This window comes from Pteropus vampyrus, unplaced genomic scaffold (assembly GCF_000151845.1).
Source record: "Pteropus vampyrus isolate Shadow unplaced genomic scaffold, Pvam_2.0 Scaffold435, whole genome shotgun sequence".
Lineage (NCBI taxonomy): Eukaryota > Metazoa > Chordata > Mammalia > Chiroptera > Pteropodidae > Pteropus > Pteropus vampyrus.
The window spans coordinates 1,202,169-1,220,730 of NW_011889216.1; the positions used below are offsets into that span (position 1 = coordinate 1,202,169).

An 18,562-nucleotide genomic window follows, 5' to 3' on the forward strand; every position below is an offset into this window, starting at 1 on the left:
TTTTTACATTTTAAAGGATTTTTTAAAAATTTATTAAATTAGTTTTAAGTATATAGTACATCGGTTAGACATCTATATAGTTCATAAAATGATCCCCCCAATTGCTTCCTCCCTCCCGTGGCCCTCCACGTAGCCATCATATTAATGCTAACTGCATTCCCTCTGCCGTACTTCCCATCCCCATGACCAACTATCAACTACTAATTTGTATTTCTTTACCCCTTCACCCCATTCTCCCAGCCCCTCAACCCCCCTCCCCTCTGTCCGTCACCAAATCGCCCACTATATTTGTGAGTTTAAAAGATTTTTTAAATATCAAAAGAAGAAGAGTATTTCATGATATATGAAAATGATATGAAATTCAAATTTCATTGTCTATAAATAGTTTTTTTTTGGAGCACAGCCTTGCTTGTCCATTTATGTATTGCTTATGGCTACTTTCACATATAGCAGCAGAGCTGAGTAGTTGCAACAGAGACTGCATGGCCCACAAAGCCTGAAGTACTTACTGCTTGGCTCTTTACAGAAACTTTGTCCTTGAGTCACACCCATCCTTATCTCATAACTCTTCTCTGAAACTCAGTGTCCTACCCAAAGCCTTTCCCTCCACCCAGGCTTTTAAATATCCTTCTCTTCTTTATGTTCCTCCCTAGATCCTTAACTTTTCTTTCTTCCAGGATCTTTCTCCTCCCAAATAGGCTCAAGACCTATCTTACTTAAAAAAACAAAAACAAAACACATCATCAACTCAGAAGTCCACTTTTGCTGCTGCTGTCCATCTCTCGTCTCTATCTCTACTTCACCTTTCATTTAGTACTTTCGCCCAGACTTCTGACCCTGGCAGTCTGTTAAAACTAGTCTTGCTAAGTCATTAGTGAATTCCTAGCTGCCAGATCCAGTAGTTTTCCCGGTCCTTATCTTCCTTATTTTCTCTGACATTTAACATTTTGATCATTCTCTTTTCCTAGAGATCATTTTTCTTTTTGCTTTTGTGACATCATTCTCCCTCACTTCTCTTCCTATTTCCAGCCCTTTCTCCCACTCACCTATCATGGCTTCTCTTCTTTTACTAGTACCTTAAACATTGGTGGATTTCAGGGAGTCTTTCTTTTCTCCTCTTATAAGAGCTGTCAGTTTATTGAGTACCTACTGTATGCCAGTCGCTATTTTTAAATGTTTTACACAAATTATTACTAACTTTTGCAACAACTTTAAAAAGATTTTGTTTTCTCCATATTATAAATAAGGAAAGTGAGGCTCAGTGAGCTTAAGCAATTTTCCTAAGATTACACAGTAAGTGGCAGCTGGGGCTGGAACCTGAGCCTGCTGTAGTATACAGGTAAAGTCACCTATTACCTGTGTACCAAAGACTCCTGCCACAAACTTTCTTTTTAGCTTCCAGCCTCTATATTGACTGGCTACTGGACATATCCATCTGGAAGTCCTGGGAACATGTCAAACCCAACTCATTTTCTCTCCCTCAAATCCCATCCAGCCCCAGGTTGGTAGTGTGACCATCTCTTTAGTCGTCTAGACCATTGTCTTAGGGTTAATCTCGATTTTGCCTCTTCCTGACCCCTTCTTCTCCTTAGCATCCAATTGTCACTATAACCAGTCATTTCACCCCCTTTAATTTCTCTGGAATTCATCTCTAATATCGTCCACTTTCATTTTCCTAGTTCAGATTCTTTTCATCTCCTAGACTGTTGTCCCTCTTCTTTTAATCATATCCCTTCTTCTACTCTCGTATCTTTTCTAGTCAATCCTCTGCAAGGCTACCAGAATGATCTCCCCTAAACCCCAGATCTTGGTTAAAATCTGTCGATGGCTCCCCATTGTGCTCTTTCTCTACTCTATAGCTTAACCAAGAAAGCCTCGCCTTATTTTTCCAGGTTCTTTCTTCTAGTCTCTCACATACTACAGGTGCGTTTGTGGTTCAGTGTACAGTACACCCATTCATCTCTCTGTGCAGTTCCCAAGGTGTTACCTCTTTTTAGAAGGTCCTTCCTAGTTTGTCTGAGGAACACCTTTTATGTTTGCCCCTAAAAAGTAGACAAACAGGCAGGCAAACAAACAAACAAACAAACAAAAAATCAACACCCTCAATTCAGAGAGTACCTCAGCCTCTGAGCCTTCACTGATTTCCGACAGGGGTTAGGTTTCCCTTTTTTATGCTTCCCAAGCACCTTATCTGTTGTCAGGACATATATCTGTTGTCAGGCTCAGCACAGTATATAATAATTTGTGCACGTCTACTTCCTTAAAATTGGCACTCCTTAAAAGCAGAGATTTTAGTCTTACTTTTTTATCTGTGGTATCTGGCTTATTGCCTGAGACATAGTAGTTCAGTAACTAACTGTTGAGTGACTAACACTGCTATAGTTGGAGATATGAAGTGAGGCTTTAGGGAAAGGTTAGAGTTAAAGGATGAGGATGTTTGCTAAAGCTGAGGAGTAGACAATACTAGCACCCTGATATGTATAGCATCAGAGAATTCACAAAGTGTTTTTACAAATGTTTTGTCTCATTTTGTTCCACTCAGGAGCACTGTGAGACAGTCAGAGCAGGAATTCACATTTACATTTTAGAAATGAAGAACCTGAAACTCAGAGAAGTGAAGCGACTTGCCCAAAGTCTTGAGCATAAGTGCCAGAATTCAGTCTTCTCCAGCCAGATCTAATGCTGCTTCCCCTGCACCAGTGCAGAGATAGGGTTTGGGAGACAAGAGAGGAGTTTTGGAATAAACCTACATTTAGAGGTTAAAGGAAAGGAGCGGCTCAGAGAAGAAGATAAAGAGAGCCCCGAGGAATTACTTCGTGGCGAAGGTCAAGTTTTCAGAAGGAGAGGGCCTCATCCATGAGGTATTTTTGCAAATAAGGAAGGAAAGTGAGGAACGACGAAAGAGTTTGACCACCAGGAAGTTCAAGAGAATAATTTCATACAATGAAGCAGCTTGCCAAGTGATGAGGACTACATGGACAGTGAGGGAAATGGAAGCACAAGTAAAAACTCAAGAAGTTTGGCAGTGAAAGGAAACCAAGAGGCTGGCAGTTTGAGGAATGTCACTTTGTCAGATAGTCCAAGATACATTATTTTCATTTTCAAATATTCAGTGGAAACTGTGCTAGTGTATAACTGAGCTAGTATATACATGACTGAGAATATAAATTTCAGGATGTTTTAGACTAAATTTAACATTGGTCCATTCCAGTTAAGATATAGTGCCACAGGGCAAGATGTTTAATCAAGCCTTAAAACGAAGTCAAATTTTATTTGAGAATAAGTAACTATAACAGTATATGCCCATCTTTAGAGGACAGACGTATGCTAGAATCTGAAAACACCCTTCTTATATTCACTACAGGCTTATCTGTTCCCCATAACTCATCATTTGTTGTCCAGGTGTGATTTGATCAATGACAAGATATCCCCGCTTTGTTGTTAGAGATAGTTTTCTGTGTTTCTGTTGCATCCACATTTCCTGGGAACCAAGCTCTGGGGGGAGTTTGGATCTAGGCAGCTCTGTTGTCCTATTGATGAGGTGTCCCCTGTCTGCTAGGTAAAGCGGTACCAGTGCACCTTTGAGGGCTGTCCCCGCACCTACAGCACAGCAGGTAACCTGCGCACCCACCAGAAGACTCACCGAGGAGAGTACACCTTTGTCTGTAATCAGGAGGGCTGTGGCAAGGCCTTCCTCACCTCCTACAGCCTCAGGATCCACGTGCGAGTGCACACGAAGGAGAAGCCATTTGAGTGCGACGTGCAGGGCTGTGAGAAGGCGTTCAACACGCTATACAGGTCAGCCTCTTCTCCCACTGTGCTGCCAGCCTCTGGCCCTGACTGTCACGGTGGTGAAGCTCTCTCTTCTTACACGGTACAGATATTCACTTTTGGGGCTTTAAAGAGCGCAGCTATGCTTAAAATTCATTAGAGGAACTTGTTACTTAAAGATCGATATGTATTGGGTTGGTTGAAAATGATAGTACATGTATTTGGATTTGTATCTCCTGTAGTGACATTCTGGCCTGGGGATTTTAGTATTCGGCATAGCGTAATATCTCCCCTAGGTTCAGAATCTTGCTACTAAGGCTTCTGTCATTTTCTTTCCTACTTCACTTTAAAAATTAACTTCTTTCCACCCTGAGAATGGGGAGTGGTTCATTCATTAGCCGTTACTCTTTTCCAACATTTGTGTAAGGAGACTTATATTAGTCTTCAATACTGAGTATAAAATAACCAACAGAACAATAGCCAACAGTTAAAAGACACTTATTGTGCGCTGGGCACTGTTCTGAGTGCTAATCCTCACAGCAGCTGATGAGTAAATGGAAGTGTAGAGAGGTTTTGTAACTGGCTCAGTGTCCCCCATCCAGTTGTAGGTGAGACTTGGATTTGAGTCCCAGGCAGTCGGGCTCCAGAGTCACACTAATACCACTATGCTATATACGTCTCTTTGAGCAAGAAATTTTAGATACTGAAATATTATAGATGTAGAATTCTTATGCACTTGATCTTTTGTTATCTTGTAAAATCATTTTTAATTTTAACAAGGTTATAAATTCTCAGTGTTTACAGAGTAGATCGTTCTGTAGTTTATTACAAAAGATGCACCTCCCCATCCCTCCCCTTTCACATGCAACTGATTTCTACTCTTTTAGCTTAATATTAATATTTTTATATGTACTTTTATGCCTTTAAGTATTAGGCTTATATTGTTTCTTCTTGATTTTTCCATTTTAGGATATTGACTTCCCAATATGGAAGGAAGTTAAGGATTTAGCTCTATTTTTTCCTCCCCTGTCTCCATCACACATGGCAGGCACTCTTCCCCAAAGCCCATTCTTTCAATGTAATTATTTCCAACATATATATATTTTTTGTTAAATTATTATTCACTATTTACTTAGCCATAAATAAAGTTACTTTTGTCTCATAAAAGATTTCATTTGCCCTAGGCTTATGCACTTGATCTTGAAGCCTATTAAGCTGATGTGGGGAAGCTTTGTAGTACATTATGACAAAGGGAATTTCTCTGGGGTATTTTATAGGCTGAAAGCACATCAGAGGCTTCACACAGGGAAAACATTTAACTGTGAATCTGAAGGCTGCAGCAAGTACTTCACCACACTCAGTGATCTGAGGAAGCACATTCGAACCCATACAGGAGAAAAGCCATTTCGGTATGTCTTACTGTTTTCTATTTGTCACTGACCAGCTTTCAGCTGGATATCTTGTACTCTGAAATTTTTCAAAATGGAAAGAAAATTCCCTTCCCTAGTTCTTTGGCAGTATTAGTTCTCCCCAGGACAGCTATAACTAACTGTTGCAGATTGGAGGGAGGGTAATGGATTCCAGGAGTATCCCCACTCTGTGGATGATGGCTTTCTGCCTCATTGTCCCCTTTATCTTGAAGAAGCATTTGTTGAAACTCACTCATGTGGTAGGTATTTTTATCAGTGCTAGGGAAACACTAAGACACAGGCTCTCTTCTTGAGAAACCTAGTCTGGTGGAAAAGAACCACAAGTAACCAGGCAGTATCTGAGACTGAGATGGCCAAAGTGCTTTGAGCACAGGGGAAGGGATACCTACCTAAACATCAAGGTGGGAAGAGTAGGAGGACACCGGAGAGGAATTGAAGGGTAGGAATACTTAGGCTAGAGGTGCAAGTATTTCATTTTGTTACTTGTTCAGTTCCTTTGTAACATCTTGTGTGTATACACAAACATATAGGAGCATACTTTTATCTATACTGTTCAATTTATGCATATATATTTATGTATGTTTAATAGATACAAGTATAAATGTTTAAGGACTTATATGATCTACTTGATTCTATGTTCACAGCATGTAACACAGTTCCAGGCATTCAGTAGGGATTCAAAAACAACTTAGGGACGATTATGTGATGTTTTTAATAACATAATCAGTTTGTAAAGATTCTCTCTAAATATCATATTGATGTATTAGTGAAAATTGCTCAAAAACTGTGTCTTTGAATTCTGGCAGGAAAGATTACTGTTATATTCATGGCATTAAATATGCTACCTTTCCCTTCTCAAATCACTCATCTCCTCATTAGGATATCAAGAAATTAAAAGGTCTTCAGGGACAGTCAACTCCTAAACACCAATTAAATGTAATTGTGTTTTAAAATTGCAGATGCATTTCTGAGCCATGCCCCGCTAAAAGCAAGAGTATTTAGATTATAGTTAGTTATTCTCTAGATGCTGTTATGCTTACGTTACTTTTTTCCCCTTTAGGGCTGTTGAGGGGATTCTGATTTCTATTCAGTCACATATATTTTTGTGATGATTAATACTGTTAATTTTTTTTATATTAGATGGAACTTTAGACACAATGATTATATGTAATTAGAAAGTAAAATGCTTTGGAGAAGCTTTCTATTTAAAGAAATAAAATATTTTGGCTTACAAGAAAATACATTCATTCATCTAAATAGTAACTGAATGCCCGTAAGAACTGCAGCAAATGTAAAGAACTACATGGACCATGCCCTCAGAGAGTTAATAATCTAGGAGAACAGATACCAAATGTATACAATGTCAATAAAACGAGATTGGAAATGACAGATGCCATTTAAAAAAAAAAAAAAGCATGTAGATAAATGCCTTAGGAGTTTTGAGAAAGGAGAGATTACTTCTAGCTTTGGTTATTAAGAAAGTAAAAGTGGAAGTAGTAGACCTGGAGTAGACACTGAAGATTGTAGATTAGTTATTATAGCCAAGATGTTCTGACTGATTTTGTTCTAGTGTTATAGTTCAGGTTCCCGGTCTCAACCCACTGTAGATATTTCTAACACTGCACTGGCAGTAGATCTGCCAGTGGGCTCTCATTGTCATTAGAATTCTGTTAAGCAGTTCATCAAAAGGCTTTTATTGGCAGGGCTCTCAACGTGTACCTTACCTGTAGGACAAGAAATACTTACCCTATACCATCAGCTCCCTCTGATCTCAGATTTGTCACCTTGCTTTTCCAGGGACCTGTCATCATTCCCATCTCTAATAACAGTTTTACCAATATGATCTTGGTGCTCTGAACATTTGAGTTTGTATTTACAAGAGATGTTGAAGATAGAGGTCTGTTAGCTAATGACTACTGTTTCTTTTTGCATAAACCACTTATTTAGATGTGATCATGATGGCTGTGGAAAAGCATTTGCAGCAAGCCACCACCTTAAAACTCACGTCCGTACTCATACTGGTGAGTTTAGGTTAATTTATATTTTTTATTTTAACTTTCATCGAGCCAATAAATACCTGTGTTTCTGTTGAGACCTGTAGAGCTTTGTACAGGGAGTGAGCCTAAGTAGCTTAGCCTTCACCTATAATGTTTAACTTTCTTTCAGAGGTAAAAGGATCTAAAGGTTGGACTCAGGAATCCAACCTTAAGAAATTAAACAAATACTAAGATACTAAAAAAAGAACCTGGGAAAAATACTAATTTTCTCTTTAAAATTCCCAGAAGCAGGCCGTTCTCATGCTTTCCTCTACGTTAAATTTTAGGAGTGAGATGATTAACATGTAACTTATCCAACTTACAACTGTTTCCTGAACCCTTGTAAGAATATTTACTTCTCTCTTTTAGGGAATAGTAGATGTTTTAATCTAGTGAAATGACTTTATGGTAAAATTAACACTACTTGTCATTCTTGCAGGTGAACGACCCTTTTTCTGCCCCAGTAACGGCTGTGAGAAAACATTCAGCACTCAATACAGTCTCAAAAGTCACATGAAAGGTCATGACAACAAAGGACACTTATACAATGCACTTCCAAATCACAATGGATCAGAGGTGTGCACTGTTTTGTCTCTGGTTTTGATCTGGGCACCCCAGAACAGCAATTATTTGTGTATCACAATTCAAGGTCAAAACACTTTCTCTATGTATCTGTTAGTGAGAAGGAGGAAATCAGGGCCAAGATCTATGTCTTTGTCTTGGGGTGGTAGAAGCCAGAAACTTTACCACACTCTCTGTGCTTCAGCCTGTGATTTAGCTCCAGCTCTGTTCCATCGGGTGTAGTGGAAGAGGTGTCTTGAGACCAGAGGTCTCAGAATGGCTTCCAGTGGGCCAGCCAGATGCTATAAAAGTGTGTTATTTCCCCATTCATGTCTATAAAATGGTATATCCGTACTTGAATTTGGAACACAAATTAGTGCTTTGCTTCACACATCCATTGGAGAGCCATGCAGAGTCTGGGTGGTCCCTTGTCCTTTTGAATTACCTGCAGACCAAAAGGTTTGAGAGCCACTGGTTTAAGGCACTGAACCACAGAACAAGCCTCTGCAAAGTTGACAGCAGTTTTGTCTGCTCTTCTTTGCCAGTATGTCTTTTAAACCTAGGAAGTGAATACTGTTATTATCTTCCTACTTAATAGACAAAGAAATTGAAACATACTGACTCCCTTTTGAATAATAAGGTTCTTTTTAAAAAATTAACTTCTTTTTCAGTTACACTTGGCATACAATATTATATTAGTTTCAGGTTTAGAACATGGTGATTAGACATTTATATATTTACGAAGTGATCACTCCAGTAAAGCTAGTACCCATCTTGAATAATGAGGTTCTTAAAGTATGTAATAATGATTTTGATTTGGGGAGAGACAGCATACTTTAATTCTGTGGATTGCAGTTTTAAACAGCAAAGGAATCCTTTAAAAGGACTCTCCGCCTGTGTTTTATTAGTAATAACATTTACTGAATGTTTACTACATACCAAGTACTGTGCTAAGTGCTTTTATATCTATTATCTCACAAAAGCTCTGTGAGGTCAGTACTGTTCTTATCCCCATATAACTGATAAAGAAACTTGAGGCAAGGGGAAATTAAATAACTTGCCTAAATATCCAAAGCTTGTAATTAGTCTAATGTAGGCAGGCAATCTGATTCCAGAGCCTGGTTCTTGACCTCTATGTTATAAGAGGCAAAATAACATAAGTTGTGAAGACTGCAGCCTCTGGAGCTCAGCTGCCTGAATTCAGAGCTAAGCTTAAGATTTGAGAGTCTTTGTCTGCTAAGCTGCATTTATTAAGTCATGATCAGTTTTCTCATTTTTGTAACAATCCAACGATAGTTTAGGTGCTGACCACCTCTAAGCATTGGAGGACCCCAGTGCACAGTGCTTAGATCTCATCTTCTCTGGATCACAGGTCACTCTCCAGTGGAGGGAATCCTCTAGTCTCAGGCTTTAAATACCATCTAGGTTGCCTTTGAGTCCTAAACTTACATCCAGCCTGGATCTCTTCCTGAGCTCTATGTACTCAACCTCCCACTTGACATCTCCACCCTGATATCATCTACTCTTCTCAAATGTGACGTATCCAAACCTGTTCCTCCTACACGTTTCCCCATTTTAGCAAATGGCCCCTCTGTTTTTCTAGTGGTATAGGCCAAAAATCTTGGAGTTGTTCTTGATTCCTTTTTTTTTTTTTGACCCTTCATACCCCATATCCACTAGCAAATTCCTACAGCTTTATCTTGAGAATATATCTAGAATCTGATCACCTCTGATTACTTCATTCAGGCCGCTATCTTCTTTTGCCTGGGAACCTGCTGGGTGGTCTTCTTTGCATCTTTCCCCGCTTCTCTCCACTTCCACTCTGCCCTGACACAGACTGTTTTACGTGTATCACTCAGAGTGATCCTTCTGAGTCTGTCCTCTGCTCATAACCCTCGAGTAGCTCCTTATATCACTTAGAGTAAAAGTCAAAACCTTTTAGAGGGCTGCAGTGCCCTACACTCTGGGTTGGTCACTTCTCTGACCTGATTTCCATCTCTTCCTCTCACTTTATCCATACCGTCGTCCTTGTGGTTCCTTAAACAAAAGAAGCCCAGTTTGTATTTGCTGTACCCTCTGCTTGGAACACTTTCCCTAGATATGTGCATGGTTCTACCCTTTCCTTCAGTATCTGCTCAAATGCTGCTTATGTAAGAAGCCTTCCCTAATCTAATAAAAGGGCAGCTCCTACCTGAACATTCCCTATTCTCCTTATCCTCCATAGCACTTACATCATCTTGTATACTACATATTTGTTTGTTTGTCCTTTCCTACCCCCCTCAAAACTCCCCCAACAAGAATGTAAGCTCTATGATGGCAGGGACTTTGTTTTGTTTATTATTGTATCCCTGGACCTGAAACAATGCCTAATACATAGTAGATGCTCAGTGAATATTTGCTGAATACATTCATGAATGGGAACATCTAATCCATGAGGTGGGCAGGGTTACCACATAAAGTGTGTGAATTGCAACTGGCATTCTAAAAATCAGGTTCAGTTTTAGCCTAGGTAGCTGTATTTGAATAGTACATCTTCGGTACTGCTCTGAGTAAGGATCCCTGAGATGCCCATATTGTAGACACAGTGATAAGCAGAAAGAAGATGGACTTTCAGTCAGAATCTCTGGGTTTGTGTTCTGCTAATTAGCTATGTGATTTTAGACAGTTCACTGTCAGTCTTCACATTAATTTTCTCACATTTAAAATGGGAATGTAAAATAATGCTTCAAAGTTTTATATGAATAGCAAACGAAGTCATCGGAAATCCTTTTGTAAATCGTAAGGCCAATTATACAAATATTAATTTCACATTATCACAGCTTTTACCCTAGAGCCTGAGTTGTGAAATAATTCTTAAACTCTTTATTAACCATCTTTAAGAATATAAGAGATTCTTCAAAGAATATCGGGATTTTAAAAATTGATATAATTCATATAGCCCTTGCTTTGGATGGTTTATACCTCTCCAGATAACATATCTAGACATTTGGGATATTAAAATCACGTGTCTTATTACATGATATGCTACTATAAATCCTGAAGTTTTGTTACTCAATTAGAATTTTTTCTCTTACACAGGATGCAAATCACTCACTTGGTCTGAGTGACTTGAGCCTTCTGTCAACAGATTCTAAATTGCGAGAAAATTCCAATACAGTAAGTATACCTCTGATATGGGCGCTAGAAAAATAAGTGCAAGAACTGACCAGTCCCTTTGGTGGGAAAATTGAGGGAGACCAGTTTTTGAAGTCTTCTAGATTTAGTTATGTTCAATTACTGACTGTTTCATTTTTTTACATTAATTAAATTTTTTTTTTTGAATGTTGGACCATCTTTCCATACATGGAATAAATCCCACTTAGTTGTGGTGTATAATTTTGTTTACACATTGTTTTTATAAATAACATTTTTATTTTTCAATAATGGTTGGCAAACTGTTTAGGGTTTTTTGTTTTTGTTTCTGTTTTTTCCTGATAAGAGCTCTCTGAGGAGAGATTGTTTTCTCTGATGTCTTTTGACCCTGAGGTCACTCACTTGATAACCTCCTGGCCCCAGAAAATTTTTTTCTTTATTCATTCAGCAAATATTTATCGAGTGCCTACTCTATCATGCAGTGTGTTGATGCTGAGCTTGTAGTGGTAAAAACGTAGGTGTAGTTTGTCGTAGAGGAGCTTAAAATTAGTCCCCTGTAAGGAGGAGCCAGAATTCCAGTTTCCAGACTTTCTCAAGTCCTGATGATCTGACGTGAGTCAGTCTTTTCCTTTCTTTGAGCTCACCACATTGGGGTTTTGAAAGATACCTCCGCTATAGGCCCCTCTGTTAAAAGACAACACCACTGTCTCTAGATCTGGTTGCTTCAGTTCGCTGTCTGGAATTTCTCTCCCATTCCCATGGCTCCACGTTGAACCTTGCAGACCACTGCATTAAGCCTGAGCTGTTGCTGCCGCATCGAGAGGATCTGTTTGCTTTACTGTGTCACTAGCACTGGTCGTTTAGAGTGCATTTTTTGTTGTTTTTCTCTGCTAAATAAATATAACTTAGGTTAGATTTTCTGAGTATATGCATAATAAAGAAGAAGGAATCAGTGTGACAGGAAGTATTTGAATAGAGACTAAATGACTCAAGAATGCTGTGAAAAAGTGTTTTTCAAAGTCAAGTCATCTGCAACACTTCTGACAACATGGGTTCTTAGACCTCACCCCAAGCCTTACTGAGTCAGTCTCCTCTGGGAGTGGCATCTGACACTGCATTTTTATGTGGGCACCCCAAGGCCTGGGTTATGGTAATGGCAGAGTTACTTTTATGAGACCAACTCTTCCATAGCAAACAACTATATATGCTGGGAAAAATATATAAAACAACTACTTAAAGGCACCAGAGAGCAACCCAAACAGGCAGAGGTAACACATGGAAGAAGAGACCACTTGGAAGATAGCAAAAGCATTTGGATGGATTTTCAGGTTTTATGGCTTATCCACTAAGGGAAAGCCCTGGTGGACACCAAACAAGATGGCCAAAACTCAGTAAATAGCCTTACTGGCTTGATAAACCAGAGGACAGAGGTCAGGGCTAGCAAAGCACCTGGAAATGGAGAGGGCATAGCCTGGAAAGGGAAGAGCCACAAAGAGGGAGCCCCAAGTTCTATATATAATCTCTTTCCAAATCTCTAGTTGACCTCTGAACTGTGGATGTATAGGGCAGATCCTAAGCAGCCCAACTAAGGCTAAAGAAGCGGACAAAGATTGCAGCTGTGGTCCACTGCAGGGAAGACAGAGTTTGGAGCTAGAGCACAGTCCAGTCAATGGAATGTTAAAGCGGACACTTCCAAGAAGTGTAAAAGAACCCAGAGCCTCTCAATGTACTGAGTAGCCCAAAAGTAGTAAATATAAGAAAAAACAAGAAGACATTACCTCTACTCAAGAGGAAAGGTAAACTGTGGAGCCCAGCCTCAAGATGAGCCAGATGTTAGTCTTAGCAGACAAAGATTTTTAAGTACCTCTTAGGTGCTCAAGGGCATAAAGGAATATGCTTGTAATGATTGAATATATGGGAAATCTCAGCAGAGAAATAGAAACTATAAAAATATCTACCAAATGGAAATTCTGGAACTGAAAATTTACTGAAATAAATTCACTGGATGAACTTAACAGCAGATTGGAAATTACAGAAAAATCAGTTAAATTGAAGATAGGTTGATAAAAACCAATCTGAAGAAGAAAGAAAAACATTATGCATTTCATATGATTTTTATGCATATTCACATTTCAGAGCTATCGCTCTAAAAAATTACTGGGTGGCCTAGATGCCCTCTGAGCTGTACAGCCTATGATTTCTGGCTATAATCTCTTTAATCTCAGGGATCGTGTTAAACGGTTTAGGAGTCCGCTCCCTGGCTAGGGCTATGGCATATCACTGAGTAGCTTTCTGGAGCCCTGCAGTCCCCAGGTGAGGAATCCTGGTACTAAGGAACATTAAGTACATTTTTAAAAAAGGAAACTCCTTTTCTACCATAATTTATATCAGCAAGAAAGAGGCTGCTCTATCTCTTGGGGATAAATTACATATTGTGCCTTTGTCATCCAGCATTTATCCCAGAATTGGAAATAGTCTCATTTTTAGTCTTTCAAACTAAGGCTACAATTCCTTGAAATAATAAGATTGATTTTGCTGTGTTTTGACTTGCTTTTTTAAAAAATTATGAATTATTAAAAATCAAATGGTAAATTTTTATGTGTTCATCATTTTCTGGGTTTCTAGGCAGATGCATATGTATGTGTCCGAGAAGCGAATTCTGATTTGCTCAGATCTTTTGTTAAAGGAGGGTCAAAACCAGTAGAGAATGACCTGCTGGGTGGCCTCTTAGCTATTGAGTTTCAGGATCTATCCTGGTCCCAAACAGCTCCCAGTGTTCTTTCATCTCTTTGCTCCAGGCCCAGAGGCCTAGCCTGTTCTTGTGTCCTTTACATTTGGGAGCTGCTCCCAGGATTTTTGCCCTGAAACCTGGCAGTGGCTGAGTCACAGTCTCCTCAGCACTTTCCTTTTTACTTTCTTTTTCTTTGTTAATATAGAAAAACTTTACTGATATTAATATACGTACAGAAAAGTATACCTGTTATAAATGTATGACTTAATGAACCATCAGAGTTCATCACATCTGTGTAACCAGCACCCAAATCAAGAAATGGAACATTTCCAGCACTATCTTGACTTCTAACAACCTATGATGAATTTTGCCTATTTTTGTGTTTTATATAATTGGAGTCATGCGGTATATATTCATTTGTGCTGGCTTCTTTCTTGCAACATTGTGTTTAAGAAATTCATCCATATTGTTGCATATAGTCATAGATCATTCTCATCGAACAGTTTCACATTAAATGAATATACCACAATTCGTTCTTTCTACTGCCCTTAGATATTTGGATAGTTTCTAGTTTGGGGTCAGTGTGAATAGCGCTACTGTCAACAGTCTTGTACGTAATAATCCTTTGGAGTCACTTAGGCCCATTCCTCTTTAACAGTGTTATTGCTAGTGATTTGTAAACAGGTAGAACAAAAATAACTATGAGGAAGTTGCGAAGTTTATAGCTTAGCAGTAGTTGTTAGCCCGCTATTTTTTGAACTGAGTTGTACCTCTTTATTGGGTTATAAAATAGTAATTTATAATCAGCATTTTAAGAACATCAGCAGAATAGAAAGTATCAGAAGACACTGCACATAGTAAGGATAAACTCTGTTTCAGACTTTTGTTTCAGTTATACACATTTGAATACGTGTGTAATGTGCAGTATAATGTAAAATGTATTTCTTACTTTGTGTCATGATGAACAGTTTGAGGGCCACTGTCTTGCCTGTGATTCTTAACTCTCTCTGTGGACTGGAAACTGGAAGCCTCATATAGATTTCTGCCTTCAGCTTCTATCATACTGGTGATCAGATTCACTAAACTTACCCTCTCATTCTTCCAGATGCTGGACTCATGCTAGAATAATTGGCCTCTCTTGACTTCAATAGGCAGCTTCCTCTCTGAGGACCTCTAGATTGGTGGGCAGTTCTGCTCCCTACATCTCTGCCCGGGCCGAGTGACCCTTCTCCCTCCCAGAAGCAGAGCTGATGCCCAATGACCTTAAAGCACAAGTTGGCACTAGGGCCAAATCCAGCCTGAAGATAGGTTTTGTTTGGCTTATACAGTGCTTTTAAATTGTTTTCAGTTTACTTGCTTTTAATTACAAATTAGTAGATTTCACAAAAAAAAAATCCAAATTTGGGACCATTCTTGAGCTCTGATAATCCCTGGCCTGCATAGCACACAGCAGCATTCACTGAAGCTCTTCAGATGACTGGGCACACGCGCTCCAGTTTGCCACAGTCTCCCAGTCCCTGTCTCACCTTGCTTCACTTATTACTATTGCTTGTGTAGACTCTTGGAGGTTGCCTTTGTCACTCTTGCCCTACAAAGTGCATGGGTGGAGGTGGACTGGAGGTGGATTACAGATAAAAAAGTTGCTGTGTTTTTCCTCCCCTTAACTAAAGGGAAGTCTGGAGGTGGTTGTTTTATTTGGTGCCTATCAAGAGTGAGATCTTCAGGGCATTATGTGTTTGTTTTCCATATTTTATCTTTATAAAAGACTCTGACCTTTTTTAATTGTAAGTTACAGGGAATCAATGTAATGACAAACAGTAGTGGGTATAAGGCAAGCACAATTGTCTATCATTATAAATTTCTTTAGATGGTTTGATTCACTACCATGTGTACATACTGAAATATTATAGATATTATGTAATGACCTTGAAAGATATTAACAATGTATTGCAGTAAAAGATATTATTCAATCCCATTTTTATGTAGGATTTGGCCTTTTAGAGCAAGGGCACATTTTTTTGTGTGTGAAGGGCCAGATAATAAATATTTTTGACTCTATAGACCATATGGTCTCTGTGACAACTCCTCAACTCTGCCATTATAGCCGAAAGCAACATGGACAATAAGTAACGAACATACCTATGTTCCAGTAAAACTTTATTTACAAATACAAGCATTCGACTTGCAAATCAGCTTGTCAAACTCTGTTTTAGAGTATTTGAGGATGCAAAACTTGAGTGTCTGAGGTTTAGGGGCATATATGTCACCTGAAAAAGGAAAAGTTAGAAACAAGAAGCATATTAAAAGATTATTGTACTTCTACTGTTCTGTGTTCTCTCATGGTGAAGAATTTCATCCAGTGGGGACTCTTACATCCTTGTTTTTGTCCATCATCAAACACAGGGCCAGGATTTCAGCACACTTTCACCAGCAAGCATCTTTAAATCAATGTTCCAGAATTCAGATGATACGGCAATTCAGGAAGATCCTCAACAGACAGGTTTGTTATACAGACTTTCCTCCAGCACTGGGAGGGAAAATTCACACTGTTAACATACCGAATGACAGGCACAGTGAAATATTATTTCCATTCCTTGAATGAAGTGGCTCTCAGTGAGGGGTTAGACAAGAATGGGCCTTTTAGTTAAACTCCATCTTTTCCTTTACTTCCATCAGTGAGGGTCTTCTTTCCTTAGACTCTCAAAGAAAAAGGTCTCCTTTTCCAAAAGTTCTGGATGGCTTTAAAAAATGAGAAGAGCTGTGAGCTCTTCTTCTGATGTGATACCCCGTTCATGAGTGGGCAGGACCCACAGACTTAGCATCAGATACATAGATCAGACTGTATTTGAATGAAAATCTTTCTCTGAAACTTCACAATAGTCAGTGTGTTCACTGGTTATGCAAAAAAAGTATGTCTAGTCCCATTCTAGAAAAGCCTTAGGACACATTTTTTTTTTTATGCTAAGACCTATACTAGGTCTTCACATGTAGAAAGTGAGATTGATTTTGAAGCCTGGTACTTTGACCAGAGGTATTGTTCAGTGAACAGCAGAGAGCCAGCCTGCTGGCAGTGAAGGAATTGGCTCTGACAGACTTCGGCTGTCTTCGGTTTAGCCCATAGTGACCGTGTTTTTGTGGCTCGTATAAGGCTTGGGATATGTATATATATTTCTATTTCTTTTTCTTGCCAGCTGCCTTGATTGAAAGTTTTAATGGTGATGCAGAGTCAGTCATTGATGTTCCGCCATCCACAGGAAATTCAGCATCTTTATCTCTTCCACTTGTACTGCAGCCCGGCATCTCCGAGCCACCCCAGCCTCTACTACCAGCCTCAGCACCGTCTGCTCCTCCGCCTGCTCCCTCCCTAGGAACTGGTTCCCAGCAAGCTGCATATGGCAACCCCCCTGCTCTCTTACAACCTCCAGAAGTGCCTGTTCCCCACAGCACACAGTTTGCTGCTAATCATCAAGAGTTTCTTCCGCACCCCCAGGCACCGCAGCCCATCGTACCAGGACTCTCTGTTGTTGCTGGGGCTTCTGCATCAGCAGCGGCAGTGGCATCAGCCGTGGCAGCGCCACCCCAACCACAAAGTACTACTGAGCCCCTGCCAGCCATGGTCCAGACTCTGCCCCTGGGTGCCAACTCTGTCCTAACTAATAATCCCACTATAACCATCACCCCAACTCCCAACACGGCCATCCTGCAGTCCAGCCTAGTCATGGGAGAACAGAACTTACAGTGGATATTGAATGGTGCCACCAGTTCACCGCAAAACCAAGAACAAATTGTAAGTATTATGTATAAGCAGATCCCTTGGGGTGAAGTGTATTTACATAGGCGACATGTTCAGAGGCATTTACTTCAAAAAGGAAAACGGCTGTCATATCTGTCCTGAAACACGTTATTCTGCCTTTTAGTCATTTCCCCCAGAATCCAGTGGTATAGGTCCAGGTCGATACCTGCAATAGGTTGGCAGAGAAACAACCCTCAAGTTTCCCCAGCAGTGGGCACTTGAACAAATATTCCATCTGCAATCTAATCCCATCATCTAGGACAGAAGAACAGTCAGCAAACTCCAGAGGCCCAAACATTTCAGGAAAGCGAGTTCTGTCTCCAAGGCAGAATCACATTGCTGCAAGGGACTCTCAGATGGAACTAGACAGCAGTGGCCAATTCAGGGAAATAACATGTTCCCAGAGCTCATGTACAGCCATTTTCTACAAAAGCGTTTGGTCTCGATGACTAAGGAAATGACTTGGTCATTCAATTAAATATATTCTGAGAGCCTGTTTTTCACCAGATACCTTGCACAATACTCTAGGGGATACTGAAAAGTGAAAATCATGTTCTTTTTCATAAAAGACATTCTACATTCTAGTTAAAGAAGCTAAAATGCTTTAAAGAAAGTTAACGTTACCAGTAGTAGGTAAAGTGCCACGTAATAATAAAAATGGTAATAGAAAAAAATAACAGCAGATTTATCGAGTTCTTACAATGTGTAAGGGCTTACTGTGCTAACCAAGCACTTTTTTATGTTGAGGATCTAACGTGTAAGTCATTTTCTTTGTGTACGTTATTTTTAAATTACATTCTTTTTTAAATTTTATCGAACAGATAGTACAGAGAATTCCCATACACCCCATTTCCCCCACCAAGTTTCCCGTTATTAACATCTTGCATCAGCATGGTACACTTGTTATAATTGATTAATCAATATTAATACATTATTGTTAACTAAACTCCATAGTTATTTATACATTCAGGTTTGCTCTTTGTATGGTATGGTTCTGAGTTTTGACAAATACATTTCCTCTATCTGCCATTACAATATCCAGAATAGTTTCATTACTCTAAAAATCTCCTGTCACTTTTTCCTCCCTTCTTCCTCCCCTAGCAACCAC

The 18,562-nt window shown here is 39.4% G+C and overlaps 1 protein-coding gene across 3 annotated transcripts in view; it reads left to right on the forward strand.

The window, feature by feature from the left end:
• Nucleotides 1–18,562, forward strand: part of MTF1 (metal regulatory transcription factor 1) — a 39,584-nt gene that overhangs the window by 11,836 nt on the left and 9,186 nt on the right. For all 3 annotated transcript variants that reach the window (XM_011381353.2, XM_023523995.1, XM_011381355.2), the window contains 7 exons: nucleotides 3,560–3,798; nucleotides 5,049–5,180; nucleotides 7,149–7,222; nucleotides 7,677–7,813; nucleotides 10,877–10,954; nucleotides 16,059–16,161; nucleotides 16,853–17,448. In XM_011381353.2, coding sequence (XP_011379655.1) covers nucleotides 3,560–3,798; nucleotides 5,049–5,180; nucleotides 7,149–7,222; nucleotides 7,677–7,813; nucleotides 10,877–10,954; nucleotides 16,059–16,161; nucleotides 16,853–17,448 — 1,359 coding nt within the window. The remainder of the gene's footprint in view (nucleotides 1–3,559; nucleotides 3,799–5,048; nucleotides 5,181–7,148; nucleotides 7,223–7,676; nucleotides 7,814–10,876; nucleotides 10,955–16,058; nucleotides 16,162–16,852; nucleotides 17,449–18,562) is intronic.